Consider the following 21,047-nt stretch of genomic DNA (forward strand, 5'->3'; position numbering starts at 1 on the left):
ATTTTATTTGATGTTTAAGTTCAGAATAAAGAAAGAAGTTAAAAAAATAATGGGTTTTGTGTTTTACCAAGTTATATACACTTTTAATCTTGATTATATTTTAAGTAGCTTTTTAAATCTTAATATAGTTGGAGAAAAAGAGGGTTTGTGATTTGTCAAAAGTTTCAGAATGACTTGTTTCTGAATCTGAGAGTAGAATTTAGATTGACAGCATTCTCATCCATATCACTTTTCTTTCTCCTTAGGTAATATTTTATTAGATTTCGTTGACTATTTTCATTTTTGTTTTTTTCTGTTCTTTCTTTGCCATGATAAAGTCTTTTTTATATTCACAGATTTCTTACTACTACTTTCTATTTCTTTTACTCAAGAATGACTTCTGTAAGTACCTTCTTTTTTTTTTTTTTTTTTTTTTTTTTGATGGGGAGACATTGCAGTATTGCAGTATTTAATTAAACAAAAGTTTGTTAAGCTCCAACCCTGTGTAAGGCTCCAATACTATGAATTGAAACAACAAAGAAAGATGAAAAGCAAGAGTCAGTTCCTATTCAGGAATTTAGTGGAATATATTTTTGACATCATGAGGCTTGTGTATTAGAACTTTGTTCCAGGTTAACAGAGTAAACCTTTGAAGAAAGCTTGTTTTTAATGCATTATGTGCTGCCATTAGATGTAAAGCAATGCATTTTGGACACATTTTTAGACATGGTTTTTGGAATCCCTTGGTGAACTACATCTTTCTTATAAGTAATGATGGAGCTCCTGTGCCAGTCATTCATTTTGTTAATAAATTTGGTTTACAAATCCTTTACTTTTGGCATAGTCAGCCGCCAGACATTATTACTCTATAAAATTTGAGAAATGCTGATTAGGGATTATCAACATAGAATTGATTTTGGGAAAGATGGGAAAGTTTTTCTTCTGAGACTTAAAAGTGCAGTAAAAAGCTACCTGATGTTGAAAACATTTTGTATTATTTGAACATTTCTATAGAAGAGATACAGATTGAAGTAGTCAGTGAAGATGATTGCCAAGCAAATATATTCAGATTATGAAAAATTATTAATTGAATATTTCAGTGAATAAAATCCTCTATACAAATTTTGTTCTGATTTTGATTGGCTTTTATTTTTCAGTGGAACTACATTGATGATATGTTTGAGAAATGGGGGGAAAAAACGATAATCAGGAAGAATAGTAAAAATCATGTGGCAAATTATTTTGGTGTAGACATGGTTTGGCTTATGGAATTTACCTGAGTCTCTGATTTATGAATAATGCTGTTTGAGTTCAATGCAGAAGCATCTGCATTAGTAAAGTTTTCCGGACTTGCTAGAAAGTGAAGGCAAAAAGAAAGATCTCACAAATCAGTCAATTAACATTTATTAAGCACCTTCTGTGTGACTGGCATTAAGCTAAACTTTGAAGATACTAAATTTAAAAAAAAAAAAAAAAGGGCAAAATACAGTTCTTCCTTTGAGGAGCTTATAGGCAAGTAATAGGGGAGGAAAAACAAGCAAATAAAGAAACTAAAAAAAAATAAACTGAAAATAATTAAAAGAAGGAAGGTACTAAAATGCAATCTTTAGTATGAGCACTTTTACAGCATTCTGGTTATAGTAAGAGTAAGTTTTGTGCAGGGAAAACTTGCACTGAACTAATACTGAATCTGAATCATGCTACTTAAAAGGAGAGCATACTTGCTGGGTAAAAGGCAACGAGAATGGAAATACATATATAGTTTGTGGAATTCCATACTTTCGTATTATTTTTAAAAAGTTAAATTTCTAAAGCCTTGATTCTACTTTATAATATTTACTTTATAGTGAAATGGGAGACACTTTATAGGTTGGCATGATTTATTAGGAATTTGTTACTTTACTTGGTACTTTGGCCCTAGCTGTATTTGTATTTTATTATGAAGATGTCTCAATCATTTATGCAACTGTTAGCTATTTCTTATGTTTAAGAACTATGAGGAGCATTGTGGTAATTTTTTTTTCCCCACTAAAAGCCGATTTACATCGTAAGATAATGAAGACTTTGCTAAGTGGTATAAAAATAATAGCTAGGATTTATATATACTGTAAGATTTATGAATGTTTTATAATTATCTCATTTTTTACACCTGCCCTGGAAAGTAGGTGCTACTTTGGTCTCCATTTTATAGATAAGGAAACTGAAGTAGTCAAGGGGGTTAAATGACTTGACCGTGGTTACACAGCTAGTCATGTCCAGGCTGGATTTGAATTCGGGTAGTCTTGACTTCAAATCCATTACCTACTATGTATATATATAGTATTACCTACTATCCTATTAAAAATATTAATCCAAAATTTCTTTGAGTATTTAAGTGCTTAATTCATAAAACTGAAATGTTATTCAATGTAGGTGATCTAATCAGAAAAATATTTTTGTAGGAAATAATTCACTTTGCCCTTGTCTACATAGGCATTAAATGAATCACAATAGGACATCATAATTCCATGAAAAGGATGTTCTGCAGGCAGTTTTTAGAAGAAATCAAAGCTAGCTATAGCCATATGAAAAACTGCTCAAAATCTATTGATTGGATAAATGCAAATTTAGACAATTCTGAAATAGCAATCCATATCTATCAGACTGACCAAGAAAAGGATAAATGTTGGAGGGGTTGTGGGAAATTAGGGCTCTAATGCATTGTTGTAAAAATTGTAAATTGATCCAACCATTCTGGAGAGCAAACTACACACAAAGGGCAATCAAACTGTTTATACTTTTTGAATTACTATCTAGCCTTAATCACTGAATGGTGTAGCCTTGGTCATACTGAGACATGTCGAAGACCGTAGCTTCAAAAGACCAAAGTCTCCTATTTCATCCAGGGCCATCTCCAGTCATATTGATCTGTATCTTGCCATTGGACCCATATGGCTTGGGAGGGGAAAGTGAGGCAGGTGTCCTTGCACTATCATCTCTCTTAAATCCAATTCATGTGTGTGTCATGGCATCACCTCCCTGATGTCATGCTCCTCTTCAAAAATGAAGGACAAACAACAATATTTTTTTAAATCCAGCAATACTACTGATCTATACCCCAAAGAGAGATTTTTTTTTTTTTTTAAAGGGTGGAGCAAGAATAACAGCTTCTTCTGTGATGGCACAGAATAGGAGATTGAAAGTATGTCTATTGATTTGGGAATGGATGAATAAGTTGGTCTATGTGATTTATACTGTTTTGCTATAAGAAATGAACAGAATGCTTTTAGAAAAATCTGAGAAGACTTCCATGGACTGATACATAGTGAAGTGAACAGAACCAGGAGAACACTGTAGGTAGTAACAACCAATATTGTATGATGATCACCCTGTCAATGACTTATCTCTTCTCAGAAACACAGTGATCCAAGACTATTCCAGAGGACTCATAATGAAAAAATGATATACACATCTAGAAAAAAAAACCTGATGGAGTCTGAATATAGATTGAAATATGCTATTTTTTTTTTAATAATTGTAACATTCTTTTGACAGTACATATGCATGGGTAATTTTTTACAACATTATCCCTTGCACTTCTATTCAGATTTTTTCCCTTCCTCCCCCAACCCCCTCCCCCAGATGGCAAGCAGTCTTATATATGTTAAATATATTACAGTATATTCTAGATACAATATATGTGTGTAGAACCGAATTTTTTGTTGCACAGGAAGAATTGGATTCAGAAGGTAAAAATAACAGTTTACATTCATTTCCCAGTGTTCCTTTTCTGGATGTAGCTGATTCTGTCCATCATTAATCAATTGGAATTGGATTAGCTCTTCTCTGTGTTGAAGAAATCCACTTCCATCAGCATACATCCTCGTACAGTATCATTGTTGAAGTGTATAATGATCTTCTGGTTGAAATATGCTATTTTTTAATCTTATATTTTTGGTGAGTTTTTTTGGTCCAAATCTTCTTTTGCAACATGAAATATTAAAATTCTTGTGCATATAAAACCTGTATTACATTGCTTGCCTTCTTAATAAAAGCAAAGTGGAGGGGGAGATTCTTCAGAACTCAGAATTTTTAAAAATATTTTTACATATGATTGGAAAAATTTAAAAAAAAAAACATTTTTTAAAAAGGTGTGCTCTGCAATTTGCCCAAAGGCTATATAGCTGTGTTATACTCTTTGATCCAGCAGTGACAATACAGAATCTGTAAAGAGATCATAAAAGAGGGAAAAAGACCACATGTGCAAAAATGTTTGTGCCAGTTCTTTTTGTAGTGTCAGGGAATTGAAAATTGAGTGGATCCCACAAGTGGGGAATAGCTGAATAAGTTATGGTATCTGAAGGTAATAGAATATTATTGTTCTTTAAGAAATAATGAGCAGTCAGAAAGGCCTGGAGAGACTTACATGAACTGATGCTGAGTGAAATGAGCAGGACCAGGAGATCATTATATACTTAACAACAATACTATATGATGATCAATTCTGATGGATGTGGCCCAATGAGATGAACCAGATCATCTCCAATAGAGCAGTGATGAATTGAGCCAGCTACACCCAGGAAAAGAACTCTGGGAAATGAGTACGAACCACTACATAGAATTCCCAATCCCTCTATCTTTGTCCGCCTGCATTTTTTGATTTCCTTTACAGGTTAGTTGTACACTATTTCAGAGTCCGATTCTTTTTGTATAGCAAAATAACTGTATGGACATGTATGCATATATTGTATTTAACATATACTTTAACATATTTAACATGTATTGGTCAACCTGCCATCTGGAGGAGGGGGTGAGAGGAAGGAGAGGAAAAATTGAAACAAAAGGTTTTGCAATTGTCAATGCTGAAAAATTAACCATGCATATATCTTGTAAATAAAAAGCTATAATAATAATTTTAAAAAGAGATTTTGAGTTCCTCTTTTCCTTTCCTCCTCCCCAAGACATCAAATGATATGTGTTCTAAATATACAGTTACTTTAAATATATTTCCATGCTAGTCATTTTGTAAAAGAAAAATTAGAATAAAAGGGAAAAAAACACAAGAAAGAAAGAAAAACAATAAAAAAGTGAAAATGGCCAAAAAAAAAAAAAAAAAAGGAAATAATGAGCAAGTTGATTTCAGAAAAGCATGGAAAAATTTAATATGAACTGATGCTAAGTGAAGTGAGCAGAATAAGAGAACATTGTACACAGTAAGAGCAAGATTGTGTGATAATTAACTATGATAGACTTGTTGTTTGTTCTTCATTCTGGAAGAGGACCATGATAATCAGGGAGGTGATGCCATGACATGCAAATGAATTGGATTTATGAGGGGGGCTTGCAAGGTCATGTGTCTCACTTTCCCTTTTAGAGTCATCTGGGTCTTAGCTCTTTTCAATAATATAGCCATCCAAGACAATTTCAATAAACTTGGAATGGAAAATGGCATCCTCATCCAGAGAAAGAACTATGGATATTTAATATAGATTAAAGCATACCATTTTCACTTTTCTTTTTCCTGTTTTTATTGTGTTTTTCTCCTGATTTGTCTTTCACAACATGACTGATACTAATGAGTTTAAAATGAATGCATACATATATAATCTAGATAAGATTGCTTGCTGTCCTGGGGAGGGAAGAGGTAAGGGAGGAATGGAGAAAAAATTTGGAATGCAAAATCTTACAAAAATTAATGTTGACACTATATGTTTAATTGGAAAAATAATATCCTATTAAAAAATAAAAAGTGCTCTGGTTTTGAAATCATAGGATTCTTGGTATTTCTACTTGAATGTAATTTTTTAGACAAGTCACTTATTTTCTGTCCTAAATGATGTGTAAGATGTAAGGTGTAAGGTGCAAGATGCCTTTTAGTTTTAAATCTAAGATCTTATGAAATGATATGGAAGTACTTGGAGAAGTAAAAATACTATAATGTAACTAGTGGTAAATGACCAGTATTATTGTTAAGTAAAGATTACGGTAATTATTTCAACATTTCAGGAAAAAATACTTTTGCTCAAAACATCTAGATAAAATTTTAACTTAATTCAGATAATTGTCTCAGTTCTTTGGGTATATACTATTGTCAACTGAATATTCATAATAAATTGTTTTCAGTGTCTTTCCTCCTGTGTTTCCTTTTCATGTTATGTTTAAAATCTTGTGACTTTTTTCCAAGGCTCTGTTTGTTTTTTTTTTGCTACTTTAACTTTCCTTGCATATTTCTTCCAAATATACCTTATCCTTTAATATGATCTATAATTTTTTTTTTTTAAAGAATTTGCTGTGCTTTTTTTTTTGGGGGGGGGGCTTTTGTTGTTCTATTGTCCTAGAATTACTTTCTTTTACCTTTGTTTTATTCAGTTCTTACTTGCCTTTAAAAGCCCAAATCACTTTATTTCATGAAATTTTTCTTGATTACTTTTATTGATCTCCTGAACTTCTTAATGTTAGGACTACATAATTTAACAAATATATGTCTTGCATTTTTGATACTATTTCACACATGTTACTCTTCCCAGCTAGGTTATAAGCTTCTTGAAGATAAAGACTTTTTTTCAAATTTCTTTTATACTATCTACAATGCTGAATATATTGCAGATTCTTAGTGTGTTCTTGTAGTGGCTTGAAATAGTTGGAAGATAAAATTGCCAGTGATATTTCCACATGATTAAATACAGAAGAGATCATTTCATTTATTAAATTGTGAAGTATAGAATTTTAAAATTATCTCTTTTATATAATGGCATATATATGTATATATATGTAGAATCAATGTGGTTTTTCAATACATTAGCACTTGTTTAATAGTTCAGTACTATTAGCATTTAATAGCAGAGTAGTGGTGATTTTTCTTCACTTGGCATTTCTTAAAATAGTTTGGTTTTCTTAAGTGTTATTGACACTTTTGTTTTTACAACCCATCATTTCTTCTTTATCCTCACAGTATTGAATCTTCTCTTTTAAAAAAATATTTAAGCAAAAGCAACGGGCACATTGATTATATTTCATAGTGCCTACTATATTCTACTTCCTTGATCCCTTACTCTTTAATAAGATGGAGGAAAGCAGTGTTATTACAATTTCCTTGGAATTGAAATTGGTCACTATAATTTAATAATCAGTTTACCTTTTAGTCAATAAACATTTATTAAGCTCCTCCTATTTGTCATGTACTGTGTTAAGTGCTGGGGTTCAAATATAAAAGAAAAAGAAAGATTGTCTCTGCTCTTAAGGAGTTTATAATCTAATGGGAGAGGAAAACACACAAAAGAAGCTGAAATAAGAAGTGGGTAAGGGACCTGACCTGGAACATTATGGAGAAGTCAAAAAAAAAAAAAAATCTAAAAGCTTTTGGAAAATGGGGAGAAGATTGTGTTGAGCTATCTTCTTACAGAGAGGCTCACGAACCTTAAAGCTCTGCCCTCCTGTCAGAGGGTATTAAGGAGATGTGAATACCAAGCAGATTCAGGCTTTCAGAATAACAAGGTTCTCCAATGATGAGATCAGGTAACTGCCTTTTAGTGTTATTTTATTTTATTACGTTATTGTCTTTTTGTGTGTTCTTGGTTCTACTTGGTTTGTTCTGCATCACTTCATAATTATGATGCAAAAATATTTTTTTATGTGCCATAGTTTATTTTGGCATTCCCAGGAGATAGATATTTGTTTTGTTTTCAGTTATTTGGCATATAAATCCTTACTGTTTTTGACCTCTTGGAGTATAAACTCAGTAGTAGGATTGTTGAACTGAGGTGGAGTGTCACTAGTTAAGTGATTTTTCTTGACTGATTCAAAATAACTTTCTAGAATTGTTGAACTGTCTCACAGTTTTCATTGATCATACATTTGTAAACTTGGGTCTCTAGAACTTCTCTGCCACTGACTAGTTAAATCTTTTATTATATTTGACCTTTTTGAATGGTGTGAGGTGAAACCTCAGAATTACTTTAATTTGTATTTCTCTTATTATTACTAACTTGGACTTTTCTTTCATTTATTTGTGAATAGTTTGTTGGTTTTTAAGTTTAGTAAGATCATTTATTCACGAGTTTTTGCCCTTTGTCCATCAGTTCCAGTGTTTAAATAATATATTTGCATCCTCTTTGCAAGGTTGTATGTAAAAATGTGATAAGATACAGTTTTTAAAGTAATATTTAATTTTTTCCCAATTACATGTAAAATCATGTTTTACAAATACAAATTTATTTTCCACTTATGTAAAGATAATTTTTAACATTAATTTTTAAAAATCTTAATATTTTATTTTTCCCAATATATGCAAAGTTTTCAACATTCACTTTTGCAAAACCTTGTTTTCCAAAATTTTCTCCCTGTTCTTTTCTCTTGCTCCTTTAGGTTAAACATAACATTAACTAAAAAAAGAGATTGAGTTTCAAATTCTTTCCCTCCCTTCCCCCTTCACATTTATAAGGCAAATAATTTGATATAGGTTATACATGTACAGTCATGCAAAACACATTTCCATATTAGTCATGCTGTGAAAACACTCCTTTGTTTTTTTAAATTTATTTATTTTTTTGCTTAGACATTTGGGGTTAAGTGACTTGCCCAGGGTCACACTGCTAGGAAGTGTTAAGTGTCTGAGGTCACATTTGAACTCAGGTTCTCCTGAATTCAAGGCTGGTGCTCTATCCACTGTGCTACCTAGCTGCCCCCAAAACACCCCTTTAAAAAAAAAATCTCTTTGGGATACAGACCTAGTGGTGGGATTGCTGGATCAAAGGATAAGCACAGTTTGATAACCCTCTGGGCAACATTCCAGGTTGCTCTCTTTTGGAATAGTTGGATCAGTTCACAACTCCACTAACTGTACTTTATAAAGCACAATTGATGTACTTAGGAGAGTTAGCTGTTTTGGAGAATCTATATGAATGTAAGTGTTTAAGCATTAAACTATCAAAATAAAGGTTTATCTTAGAATCAATAAGAATACCTGAGAAAATGTTGTCCCTTTGTGATTATGGTTTGGTAAATTATTATAGGTTAGTAATAGGAAAGATTTAATTAATGCCACTTTCCTTTCCAAGGCGTTTCAGAGTGATCTAAACAGAGTATCCAAAAAGTTTGAAAATGACCCAAAAGAATTTTAATTGAGACTTAACAGAGAAAGTCACATAATTGGCTAGATGGAAAGTCCTCTGATTTAAATCCAATCATCTTATATTTTCATTACTTTGTTTAATTCCTTAATTTGTTATATCTTATTATATATATTATATATCTTTTAATTCTTATTTGTTTAATAAAATACATAGGGATATTTAAGGGGATTACTATAATCAGTTTTTGTATTTTTGAGACAAAGGAAATGTTAGTAAATGCTAGGAAGATTGAGCCAAGCACTGTGGAAAACCAGAGTTTAAGTAGAGATTGTAGACTAATAGTTGAATTAAAACTGGTAGGAAATGTTTATGTAATCAGTTTCATTTGGGATATGCAGTTTCACAAACTGAGCACTTTAAGCATATCATCATTCTTTATAATAGCATCCTTTGAGTAGTTAGCTATATTAGAAATTGTCAGCACTTCCTGATTCTAAGAATGTATTATAATTTATTATCACTTGGCAATGATATTTTGCAATTTCATATAGTAGGGTAAAAATTCTTGAAGTCTGACACCAAGGTTTGTTAAATCTAAGAATATATTATTATCAAATTAAAATATTGTTGAATTGACTATTTTTACTTTGTGATTAATGTTTTTAATAACTATATAATATATATAACTAAAATTTTATAGCTATGACAACTCCAAAGGAATAATTTATTTTTTTCCTTTTAATCTTCTAAAAATAAAAGGTATCTATATTATAATTCTTCTTTCTCATTGAACAAGCAAAATTACCCCATCTTTTTTTATTGTGACCTTGACAAACATCAATAAATATGAATATATTCATATATAATTAACAGAAAAAGAAATTTGTTTATTAAATTGTGAATCTTTATTATCTATAACATTATTGTTAACATGTTTGAACAATTTATTGTAAGGTCTATTAAATATATAAAATGGGCTCACTTTAGAGAATTAGTTTGGTAAGGAAAGATCAGTTGACAAAATAAAGTGGTATAGAAATTGTAAAGTAGCAGCAGCTATTTTTAAAAAAGTTTTTTGTTGTGCTCTGGTGCATAGAATACCCTTAGAAATTACATGACTTTTATTTTTAAAAAAAATTTAATATTAAAGCTTTTTATTTTATATATATATATATATCTATATAGATATATAGATATATAGATAATTTTCAACATTTACCCCTGCAAAACCGCAAGTTCCATATTTTTTCCTTCCCTTTCTCCCACTCCTCCTAGATGATAAGTAATCTAATATATGTTAAATATATGCAAATCTAATATACATATTTCCACATTTATGATACTTATAAGAAAAATCAGATCAAAAAGAGAAAAAATTAGAAAGGAAAAAAAAAGCAAGCAAATACAAAAAGAGTGAAAATACTATGTTGTGATCCACAATCAAGTTCCCATAGTCCTCTCTCTGGGTGCAGATGGCTCTCTTTATCATAATACCATCAGAACTGGCCTAAGTCACCTTGCTATTGAAAAGAGCCTTGTCTGTCATCATATAATCTTGCTGTTACTGTGTACTGTGTTCTCCTGGTTTTACTCACTTCACTTAGCATCAGTTCCTGTAAGTCTCTCCAAGCTTCTTTGAAATCATCCTCTTGTTCATTTGTTACGGAATAATAATATTACATAACATTCATACACCATAACTTAATTAGCCATTCTCCATCTGATGGACATCCACTCAGTTTCCAGTTTCTTGCCACAACAAAAAGGGCTGAAGCAATAATATTTCATTACATCCAAATATCATAAAAGTTGTTAAGATTTTTCTCAATTAAAGAACAATCCTTTTTGGTTCTAGTTCTTTGCTATAGCAAAATGTCCTGCTATAATTATTTTGTATATATTAGTTGTTCCCCTCTTTCTTTGATCTCTTTGTTTAGGGTATTTGTCTATTAGTGTTTTTGTTAGGTCAAAGAATTTGTAGTTATAGTTTAATGACATTTTTTTGTTTAGGTTCCAAATCACACTCTTTAATGATTGGATCAATTCTGAGGTCTAGCAGTAAAACATTAGTATTCTTTTTCACTTATAGCCCGTCAAGAATTTTCATTTTTCTTTTTTGTGCTCTGTCGTTATTAGTAACTTGGAGGATTTTTTCATGTGGTTTTTGATAATTTGTCTATTTTTTGAGAACTTTGTTCATATTATTTGACCATCTCTATTTGTTCTAATATTTCATTCTTAGATAGATATGAATCAGTTCCCCACATATCTTAGATTTGAAATATCTCAGGTTGTGATTTTTATAAAATTAATTTGTTTTAAAAAGTTTTTTTCCTCATTGTTTCTTTTTTGGTTCTCACTGCAGTGATCTTACTTGGGCAAAAGAGTTTCAATTTGATGCCATCAAAATTGCTCATTTTTATTCTTTGATTTTTTTTTTTTAATCCTTTGGTTAAGAACTTTCCCCCTGTCCATAGTTAAGAAAGGAATTTCCATTCCTGCTCTGTGCATTTATTTATGATATGACTTTATAGTTAAGACCCGAATATACTTAAACTTTATTGTGGGATATTGTGACATGAAATGTTGGTCTAAACTAGTTTTCAGCATTTGAAATATTTGAATTTACCAATAGTATGATTTAAAAAAAAAAAAAAGACATTCTGAACCTAATCTTTTCTGGGGATCAACTTTTCTATTTTTAACTAGATACTGGAGTTTTAATGATTACTATTTTGTAGATCTGATACTATTTCCCATCTTTTATTTCATTATTTCTCTTGAGATTCTTGACCTTAACTGGTACTGTTGTCATTTTTAATATATTCCTAAGATTAAATCATGAACTTCAAATTAATAGTTTTCCAATTCAGCTCACTTTATATAAATAGTTCATTTAAATTGTATTTAGATAATTCTTCTGTGGGTCTAAGTGGCAGATTCTCCAAATATTTTCCATATACTCAATAGTTATTTTTAATGGAATTTATTTTTCTTTATCCACCTTCTGTCTTTTTGTTGGTAATGTACAAAAAAAGGATGTTTGTAAATTTATATTGCTACATTCCTGAAGTTATTGTTTTAAATAATTTTAATGAATTCTTCAGGGTTCTCTAAATAAGTTATCATATTAACTACATTGGATTGTGAGGTCACTGAGAGCAGATACTGTTTCCCCCCCTTTCTCCTTTTTTCTGTATCTCGTGTTTAACTTAATGTCTGTTACCATCGTAAACCTTTAATAAATGCTAAGAAAATTTGATGCTTTTGTTTTTTGCTTTTGTTTGATTTCTTCAGTCTCTTAATCCTGTTTTATGGTTGTAGCTAACATTTTTAGAAGTATATTAATAATGACGATGGCAATATATAACTTTGTTTTTACATTGATTAGAAAAACCTCTGGTAGTCATTGTAGATTATACTTGCATTTGGTTTTAGAGACACATTTTTTTGTATTAAGGAATTGTTCCTTTTTAAAAAAACTTTTTTAAACCTAAGTGCTGTGTTTTGTCAAAAGTTTTTTCTTTGTTTTATTGATATAATTATGATTAAAAATGTTTTGATATTAACATAATTTTATATTTATAGTTTTTATCATGTAGAACAAGTCTCATATTCCTAGTATAAATTCAAGCTGATCATAATGTATAATTTTTGATAGAATCTCTGTGTAAATTATCAAGTCTTATTTTTTTTCCCTTTAGTGATAAGGGAGAACAAAGGCAGAAGAGGGGAGGGATAGAGTGAGCACTGGGGATTCTGATAAGTTGGGAAGGCCTGAGCTAGGATGTCTAAAATAGATCTTTCCCTTATCTGAGATTAAACATTTACAGTTTATAACCTTAGAGTAATCAGTCCTAATGGTCTGGAAGGAGGTGGGGAGGGTTGCAACCAGGGAGACTGAGGTAGAACACTCAAAGGAAATTGGCATAACATTCCTATCTATGGATTATTTCTGACACTTTTCATGTGCATTTTCAGATTGATTCCCCAATAAGTTCTGCAAATTTTTAGTTCTACCAACATTGTCTTTGGTTTTCTATAGTCCTATCAGTACTGAATTTTATTGTTTTAAAGGTTTTTGCCAATCTGGTGGGTAAGGAGGAATTAAAGTTGTTTTACCATTGTTTTTAAGTGAGGTTGAACTTTTTTCAAGTTGTTATTAATTTATATTTCTATTGAACATTGTTTTGACAACTGGAAACTACTACCACTATTTTTGATTAATTCCTTATTTGTTTTAGATATAAGTACATCTGTTATGATACTTTCATCAGAATCAGGCCTCGGAGTTTATGTGTGTTAGTTTTGCCTAACTTTTTGCAAAATTACACTCGTATTAGATAGGGCAAATTGAACTTGTGGGGAAAAACTATGTTGGGAGCACTGCCTGTGGTAGTATATAACCTTAGCTCTTGGCACTGAAGCAGTTCTGGTTGTGGGATTCTGGCTAGGGGAGCCCTGGGATAAGGAAGATGTCTGTAGATAGAGCCAATTAAGGCTTTAGTCATTAATGAATGTGATAATAAACCAAAAGATAATCAGATGTTAAAAAGAACATTTTGGGACATTCATTGCAAAGGAATTTCATATTTTCATTGGCTAGTTTCTAATCCAGACATTCATCGTTTTACTGTACCTTGAAATAGGCATACAATATATACTTGATATTTGAGAGAAGTGATTTTTACACACACACACACACACACACACACACACACACACACACACACACACACACACTTATATATAGACATCTTTTTAAAAACTCAATTTCTTCTGTGTTTTGGTCTGACTTCAGGATTCTAGGTTTTTTTAATGGTTATTTTAATTAGAAGAAACCCTGGATCTTTTACCTAAGGAGGTGAGTTGTAAATTATAAATACAATTAATAAAAAATGAACAATATATTGATCTTGATGTCACAACAGAAAAAAAACAACAACGTATTTGCCATGGAAATTTCAGTTGTATCATGTAATGTCCAGCTTCCTTAATTTAAATAATAGTGTATTTTGTTCTGCTTTGGTTGTTTGGGAACTGTTGAGTCACTTTTACTTTTATGTAAGTCTTGCAAAATGTCATCTTTGAGGTTTTTTTTAAGAATCATCCTATAGCTAACAGGAAATACAATAAAAAAGATAAACACTTAAAAGTAGCTCTTTATTATTGTTTGATTAAGTTTTGAGCAGTTTTCTTAGCATCTAGGTTTCAATTAAATGTCTTATTTTTATGTTATTGTTTTTCCTTTTTTATGATTCTATAACTACTAGTGAGTGTATAATTGTGTCTTTTCTTGAATTAGAATTCTTTGGGGAAAAGGTTTCCTTCATTTAATAGTTATTTTAGTTCTGTTTACTAAGAAATATAACTTGTAAAATAATATTTACAGTGTCAATTCAGTTCCATTGGAAATGTTATCAAGAATCAATTTAGCTAAATATGTATATTCATATACATATGTATATATATATCAGGGATTGGTCATATTACAGGGTTTGGTTATGTGTTAATGATGTTATTGTAACAGTATGCTTTACATGGATACATGTTTGATAAGATTGTTTAGTGATTCAGATAAGTAGATATCAACTTAGAATTGTGCAAGAAAAGTTACTGTTTTCTCCATATATCCTTTGATTCAGCAATCTTAATACTAGGCACATAATGATCATCTCTTAATGGTTATATCTCATGGCCTTTTCTGAATCTTAATTTTTCTTGAGTTTTCTATTACCTTTGACCTTTTTTTTTTTTTGAGGCTGGGGTTAAGTGACTTGCCAGGGTCATACAGCTAGGAAGTGTTAAGTGTCTGAGACCAGATTTGAATTCGGGTCCTCCTGAATTCAAGGTGCTCTATCCACTGTGCTACCTAGCTGCCCCTACCTTTGACATTGTTGATCATCCTCCTTTTGATACTCTTTTCTCTGTAGGTTTCTTTATAGGTTTATCCAGTGTCTAACTCTGTTTTCTGACTTCTTTGCTTGATCTTCTATCAGATCATACACATTAATAGTGAATGACCCCCAAGTTTCTGACCTGGGATGACTTCTCTTATACTATTTCATTTGCTAATCTCATCAACTTCCATGATTTCAGTTATTATCTTAGAGATAATAACTGAATATATAGATGACACTCACATCTATATATCCAGCTCTAATCTTTCTCCCAGCTTTCAGACTTGAATCTCAAACTAACATTTTATTTTTTTCTTCCTCCTCTGAGGCTGGGGTTAAGTGACTTGCTCAGAGTCACACAGCTAGGAAGTGTTAAGTGTCTGAGACCGGATTTGAACTCGGTCCTCCTGAATTCAAGGCTGGTGCTCTATCCACTGCACCACCTAGCTGTCCCTCAAACATCTTAATCTTAAACTTAAGCACTATTTTTCTTCTTGAACCCTCCATTCTTTGTAACTTTATTGTTGACAAGGGTGTGACCATTCTGTTCTTCAGGCTTACAACCAAGCTTCCTTTATCTCCCACCCAATCAGTTTTTAAGGCATATCTTTCTGCTTTTGTAGCACATATAATATAGTCATACACACATGTATATGTAAACATAATATTTCCTCTTTTTGTCTCTGTTATCTGCAATCATCTTGATATAGGTTCTCATACCTAGACTGTTTCTATAGCCTTCTAGTTGGTCTCTTTTCCTCATATCTCTTCCCCTTCCAATCCATGCTTCCCTTATTGTTAAGTTTATCTTTCTAAAGCATTAATCTGATTATTTTTTACCACCTATTTTTTAAAAATAAACTTCAGTATTTCACTATTCAGAATCAAATGTAAAGTGCTCTGTTTGGCTTGTAAAGTCTTTAGACTTGAATCTAAATACCTCATAACTTTTCAGTGTTCTCATCTCATATCTTATTTACCTTTTGGGATCCAGTGTCACAGGTTTCCTTGCTATTTCTCATATAGGCTTCTCCAAATCTTGACTCTGTATCTGGAACTCTTTCTGTTTGTCTCTTAGGTCCAGCTTTCTTCAAACTTCACCTAAATTTTCATCTTGAAAAAGCCTTTCCTAGTGCACCACAATTCTATTACATCTCTATATTGTTTGAATCCACTTTATCCTCTAAAGTATTATTTCTGTATAATTATTTTCATGTTGTGCCTCTCCCATTAAACAGCACTACTCTTACCTACTCTTGAGAGTAGGGAACTATCATTTGCTTCCCTTTCTATGTTTAGTACTTAACAGTTTCTGGCACATATGCATTTAATAAATGTTAATTCACTAATAACTTCATTATTTGTGCTTGATTATTTCCTTCCACCCTCCCTTTTTCATCTTCACTAGTTTTATGATGGTAATTTGGATGAAAGTTACTTAATTTTTTTTTTTTTTTGCACTTACATGATAATGATTTGGAACATTTTTCGTATAATTGTTTATAGCATGGATTACATCTTTAGAAACTGCCTAATCTTAACTATTGACAAGTTATCTATTGGAAAATGGCTGTTTTTATAAATTTAAATCAGTTCATCATATGTTGCAGAGATAATATTATTATCAAAGTTATTTGAAAGGTTTTTTCCTACTTCCTCTTTAACTGCTTTGATTTTGTTTCTGCACAAACTTTCTAGTTTTACATAATAAAAACTATGGACCTTAACTTCTGTGGTTGTTTTTAAATTTTGATCATGAACTCTTCCCTAGCTATACTTATGAGAGTGAATGGGACTGATTTGGTGAAGTTTTTTCAGTTTATGAGACTAGGTCTAAATCACATGAACCCTATTCCCAGAGCCAAAAGATCAGGCCTTGAACCCTAAGTTGCAGGAAGCCACATAAAGTTAGTGAAGTTACAGGAAGTGAAGTGACCCACAGGAAGCAGACAACATTGGTGACCATTGGTCAAGGATGGTTATTTCCTTTTAGTCTATCCAATGAAAAGGCTTGGGTTTTTTTGCTATTTAAATCCCAGCAAGCTAGAAGCTTGTCAGTTCCCAAGAGCATATAGTGGTAGCTGGGAGGCTCCCGGGTGTGCTTACCTGGGCCTCTCCCTGCAGGGAGTAAATAAATGTTTTCTCTTTGTACCTGAAAGATATCTCAGATTAATTAATTTGGGAAAGGAGGTGTAGCACCTGTCCCAGATAAGAGGCATTTTCTTTTTCTACTTTAATTACTCTATGCTGCCTATATCTTCATATGTGACTGATATGATTATCTAAAATGAACTTTTTTTTCCTCCTGAGGCAATTGGGATTAGGTGATTTGCCCAGGGGTCACACAGCTATGCAGTGTTAAGTGTCTTGAGACCATATTTGAACTTAGGTTCTCCTGACTTCAAGACTGGTGCTCTATCTATTGTGCCACCTAGCTGCCTCTAGAACTTTTCTTTAGTTCTTTGCATGTTACCCAATTCTGCAATCTAATTTGTTTTTATTAGGACTAAAAGGAAAAATAAATTATACGGCCAAAATTTTCTTGTAGTGCTACAATTTATTTTCCTTTTTATCAATATTTTTGTGTACTATTGGGCATAGACATTCCTATTTATTCAATAAGACATTCTTATTTATTCAGTACAACTTCATAACTATTCATAACTATCACAGTGTAATAAAAAAATAATTTTTTAATAACTAGGACAATAATTCCTAAGGGAACTTATTGAGAGTGCAGACAGGGTAATTCTTTTCATATAGATTAAATTGTGTACCCCTAAAATTTGATGTTGAATCTGGAAGTTACCATATGTAAAAATAGGCAAACCACATATAATTAACATTTATGGTATTATTAATAACAAGGCATTGAGTTGAAGAAGAGCTTCAGTGGTATGAAGAATGAAAATAATTAAACATTTTCCATTAAAAATTAATTTTGGTGTGTTCAAAAAAGACAAGTAAGTTTTAAGTTTTTTACTTTCAGTCTTCTGATAATTTGTGATGCTTAATTTGTTTAATATGTTTTGAAGAATATGTTCTGTAGAAAAAGAGCTGGCTTTGGAGTGACAGAACCAATCTAGATTTCTACATCTGCCTTTTATTTCTTCTATGACCTTGGGCAGATTATTTAATGTACTTGCACCTCATTTTCCTTAAGTATAAAACAAATTAATTGGTCTAGAGTATATTTTAGGGCACTTCTACTTCTAAATCTATGTGCCTATGATCCTATGTTGAAATATGGCCTTGAATTCACTTCCCAAGAGAGAATATTGATTCACATGCTTATAAACATCACTCGATCAAATCACTTCTTCCATCCTTTAGGGAAATCATAATCTCTACTCCAGCATCCCCAAATCCCCATTTTTCCCCATCCTAGTGAGTAAGCAGTTCTTACTGTGACTCCCATTTATTATAATGTTATAGTTAGAAATTAATATTATGATACAAATTTAGTCTAGGAGTGTAAATGACATATCTAACGGAAGATCTCTTGGAATAAGAAGCTAGGAACAATAAAATGAAAAATATCCAAAAAAGATTCAGTAAGTAAAACCTTTTTACAAAGATTTTTAGTTTATAAGTTTATTTGTAAAGAACTTGAGCCTTATAAACTTTTTTCACCCCTACCTTTCTTCAGTTTTAGATCAAAATAGCTCTTTTTTTCTGTCATGCTTTATGTGACTTTTAACATTATCTTGTTGGCTAAAACACTCAGAAAAATATAAAGTTCAGTTTGGTAATGCAAATGTGCTAGACTTTTTTATTACTTTATTTAAATTTATTTAAATTGCACATTCTACTATTTTCCTTTTGCATATTTTGTTATGATGTCATGAGGAATGATGTATACATAAGTACTTTAGATGTTATGAAGGAATGAAGATGACATTTTGTCATGAAAGTGATAATCTGTTGGCTGCCAAGTTGCTAATTTGTGGCCAGTGGTATTTCTTTCGGATCAATATCAACAATAAGAACAGAGAAACTACATTGTTTTTCTGTTTGTCCAAAAAAGATAAGAAAGTCTTAGTTTTGTCTCAGTTTTTTTCCATTTTGTAGCTTGCATAGTAAGCAGTAAAACAAATCTCAATTGTATTCATTTGTCTCGTTTACATTGATTAATGGACTGATTTTTTCTAACTTGGTTACATCAGTGTTTTTTTTTTTTTTTTTTTTTTTTAATAAAAGAACGAATCATTGGATCATCAATTTGAAATTGGATAGGGCTTTAGAGACCATCTAGTCCAAATTCCTCCTTTGACAAATGAGGAAACTAATTCTCAGAAAGGTAAAATAACCTGCCCAAAGTCACACCAGTACTGAATGATAAAAGTAGAATGTGAACCCATTCTGTTTCCAAATATAACATTGTCTCTGTAACAGTTGGAATTGCTTGACTTCTTAATCAAAAGCATGTAAAAAGTAAGATATAAAGAGTTAATGTTTAACTTTTATCTTATGGGCAGGATTGGATATAGAATATGGGGTTTTGGACTCTTTGAATATACTTGATAAGGTTACAAAACTGCTGAGTAATCTTGTATATAATTTGATTGCTTTATAAAAATAACTTAATACAATCTGTGAGACACATCTCTTATTTATAGGATCTTACTTTCTTAGAGTATTAAAGAACATCCAAATTTTGTAGTGAGAAATATAGATATGTTATGTTGATAAGAATTTTCCTTTCCCTCAGATTATTGACATCAAATGGAATGGTTAGGATTTTTTCCTATGCCCTTCCTTAATCTTTTTTCTATATGTTATTTCACCCAATGTGATTGATTCAGAAATATTTCTACTGTTAGACAATAGTTATTGTAACAATTGTTATTATAACTATTGTAACAATAATTATTATAACAGTTATTGTTAGACAATACAGTATATAGTATATGGAAGAGGATGGAATTTGGAGAAAAGATAATAGTGTCTGCCCTATACAATTTTTTTTATTTTGCAGATGACAAAACTCTGAGACCCAAGGAGATTAGGTAATTTGTACAGGATCAAAGAGACTGGCTATAAGTTCAGTTATTAAGGAACCTTTGGAAAATTTTCATTATATGATTAATAAAGTTATTATCACCTTTAGCCATATTTTAAGTATACATTTGTTATGATGTCTATTATAATCACTTTTGTGCCTTATTTTTAGACTATATGTCTACATACTTTATGCAGTAATTCAAAGTGGATAAAGTAATAAAGCTTTGACTAGTAGAGCCACTTTTTATCCTTTAAGTATACATTTTGAATTTGAATAAGCATTTATCAATTTTATATTTATGTCATTGATAAGTAGGTATATGATGTGAAAATTGTGAGCTATGAATTAAACTATATAATTAAAAAAAAATTCCTGCAGAATGATTACATTGTTGCTATCTTCTTTTTGGTTATGTCCTTTTAATCATTTATTTGCCCAACTAACTATGATACAATTTAACCATATTTTCTTGGTTGGTTTATTTTCAGTTCCAGTTGTCTCCCTCCCTGTTCCTCTCCTCTCCTCTATTCAAGAAAGTAAGACAAAGTCTCATTACAAATACGAGTGGTCAGGCAAAACAAATTCCTGCATTATTGTCTGTTCATTTGGTTCCTTTATATGAGATTGCCCTATAGGACAGTGTCAGAAACCTTATTGAAATCAAGGTCATTCTTTTTTTTTTTTTTTTTTTTTTTTTTTTTTTTCTGAGACAATTGGGGTTAAGTGACTTCACACAACTAGGAAGTATTAAGTGTCTGATAGTGATTTGAACTCAGACCCTCCTGACTTCAGGTTGGTACTCTACCCACTGTGCCACCTAGCGGCCTCCATTAAGCCTCTTCTTATTCATAGCAACTGAATATTGTAAATATAGTATATCTAGATTTCAGCATATCCTTATGGAAAAGATGGGAGACTGTATTATAGCTAGGTAATTCACTGTTAGGTGAATTTAGAATTCTTTGACTTGAGACTGAAAGTAGTGATGAATGAATGGTTATGAGCATGGAGGGAGAACTTAAGTGGAGTCCCAGGGAGCTGTCCTTAATCTTGTTCTATTGCATATATATATATATATATATATATATATATATATATATATTTATCAGTGAT

General features: G+C 31.3%; 1 protein-coding gene across 1 annotated transcript in view; it reads left to right on the forward strand.

The window, feature by feature from the left end:
- The first annotated feature begins 293 nt into the window (after positions 1-293).
- The window catches only part of USP32 (ubiquitin specific peptidase 32), a 218,945-nt gene continuing 198,191 nt past the window's right edge, over positions 294-21,047 (forward strand). Inside the window, 1 exon segment of the mRNA XM_074262000.1 lies at positions 294-381. Coding sequence (XP_074118101.1) covers positions 309-381 — 73 coding nt within the window. The 5' untranslated portion in view covers positions 294-308.

Source organism: Sminthopsis crassicaudata, chromosome 4, assembly GCF_048593235.1.
Source record: "Sminthopsis crassicaudata isolate SCR6 chromosome 4, ASM4859323v1, whole genome shotgun sequence".
Classification (NCBI taxonomy): domain Eukaryota; kingdom Metazoa; phylum Chordata; class Mammalia; order Dasyuromorphia; family Dasyuridae; genus Sminthopsis; species Sminthopsis crassicaudata.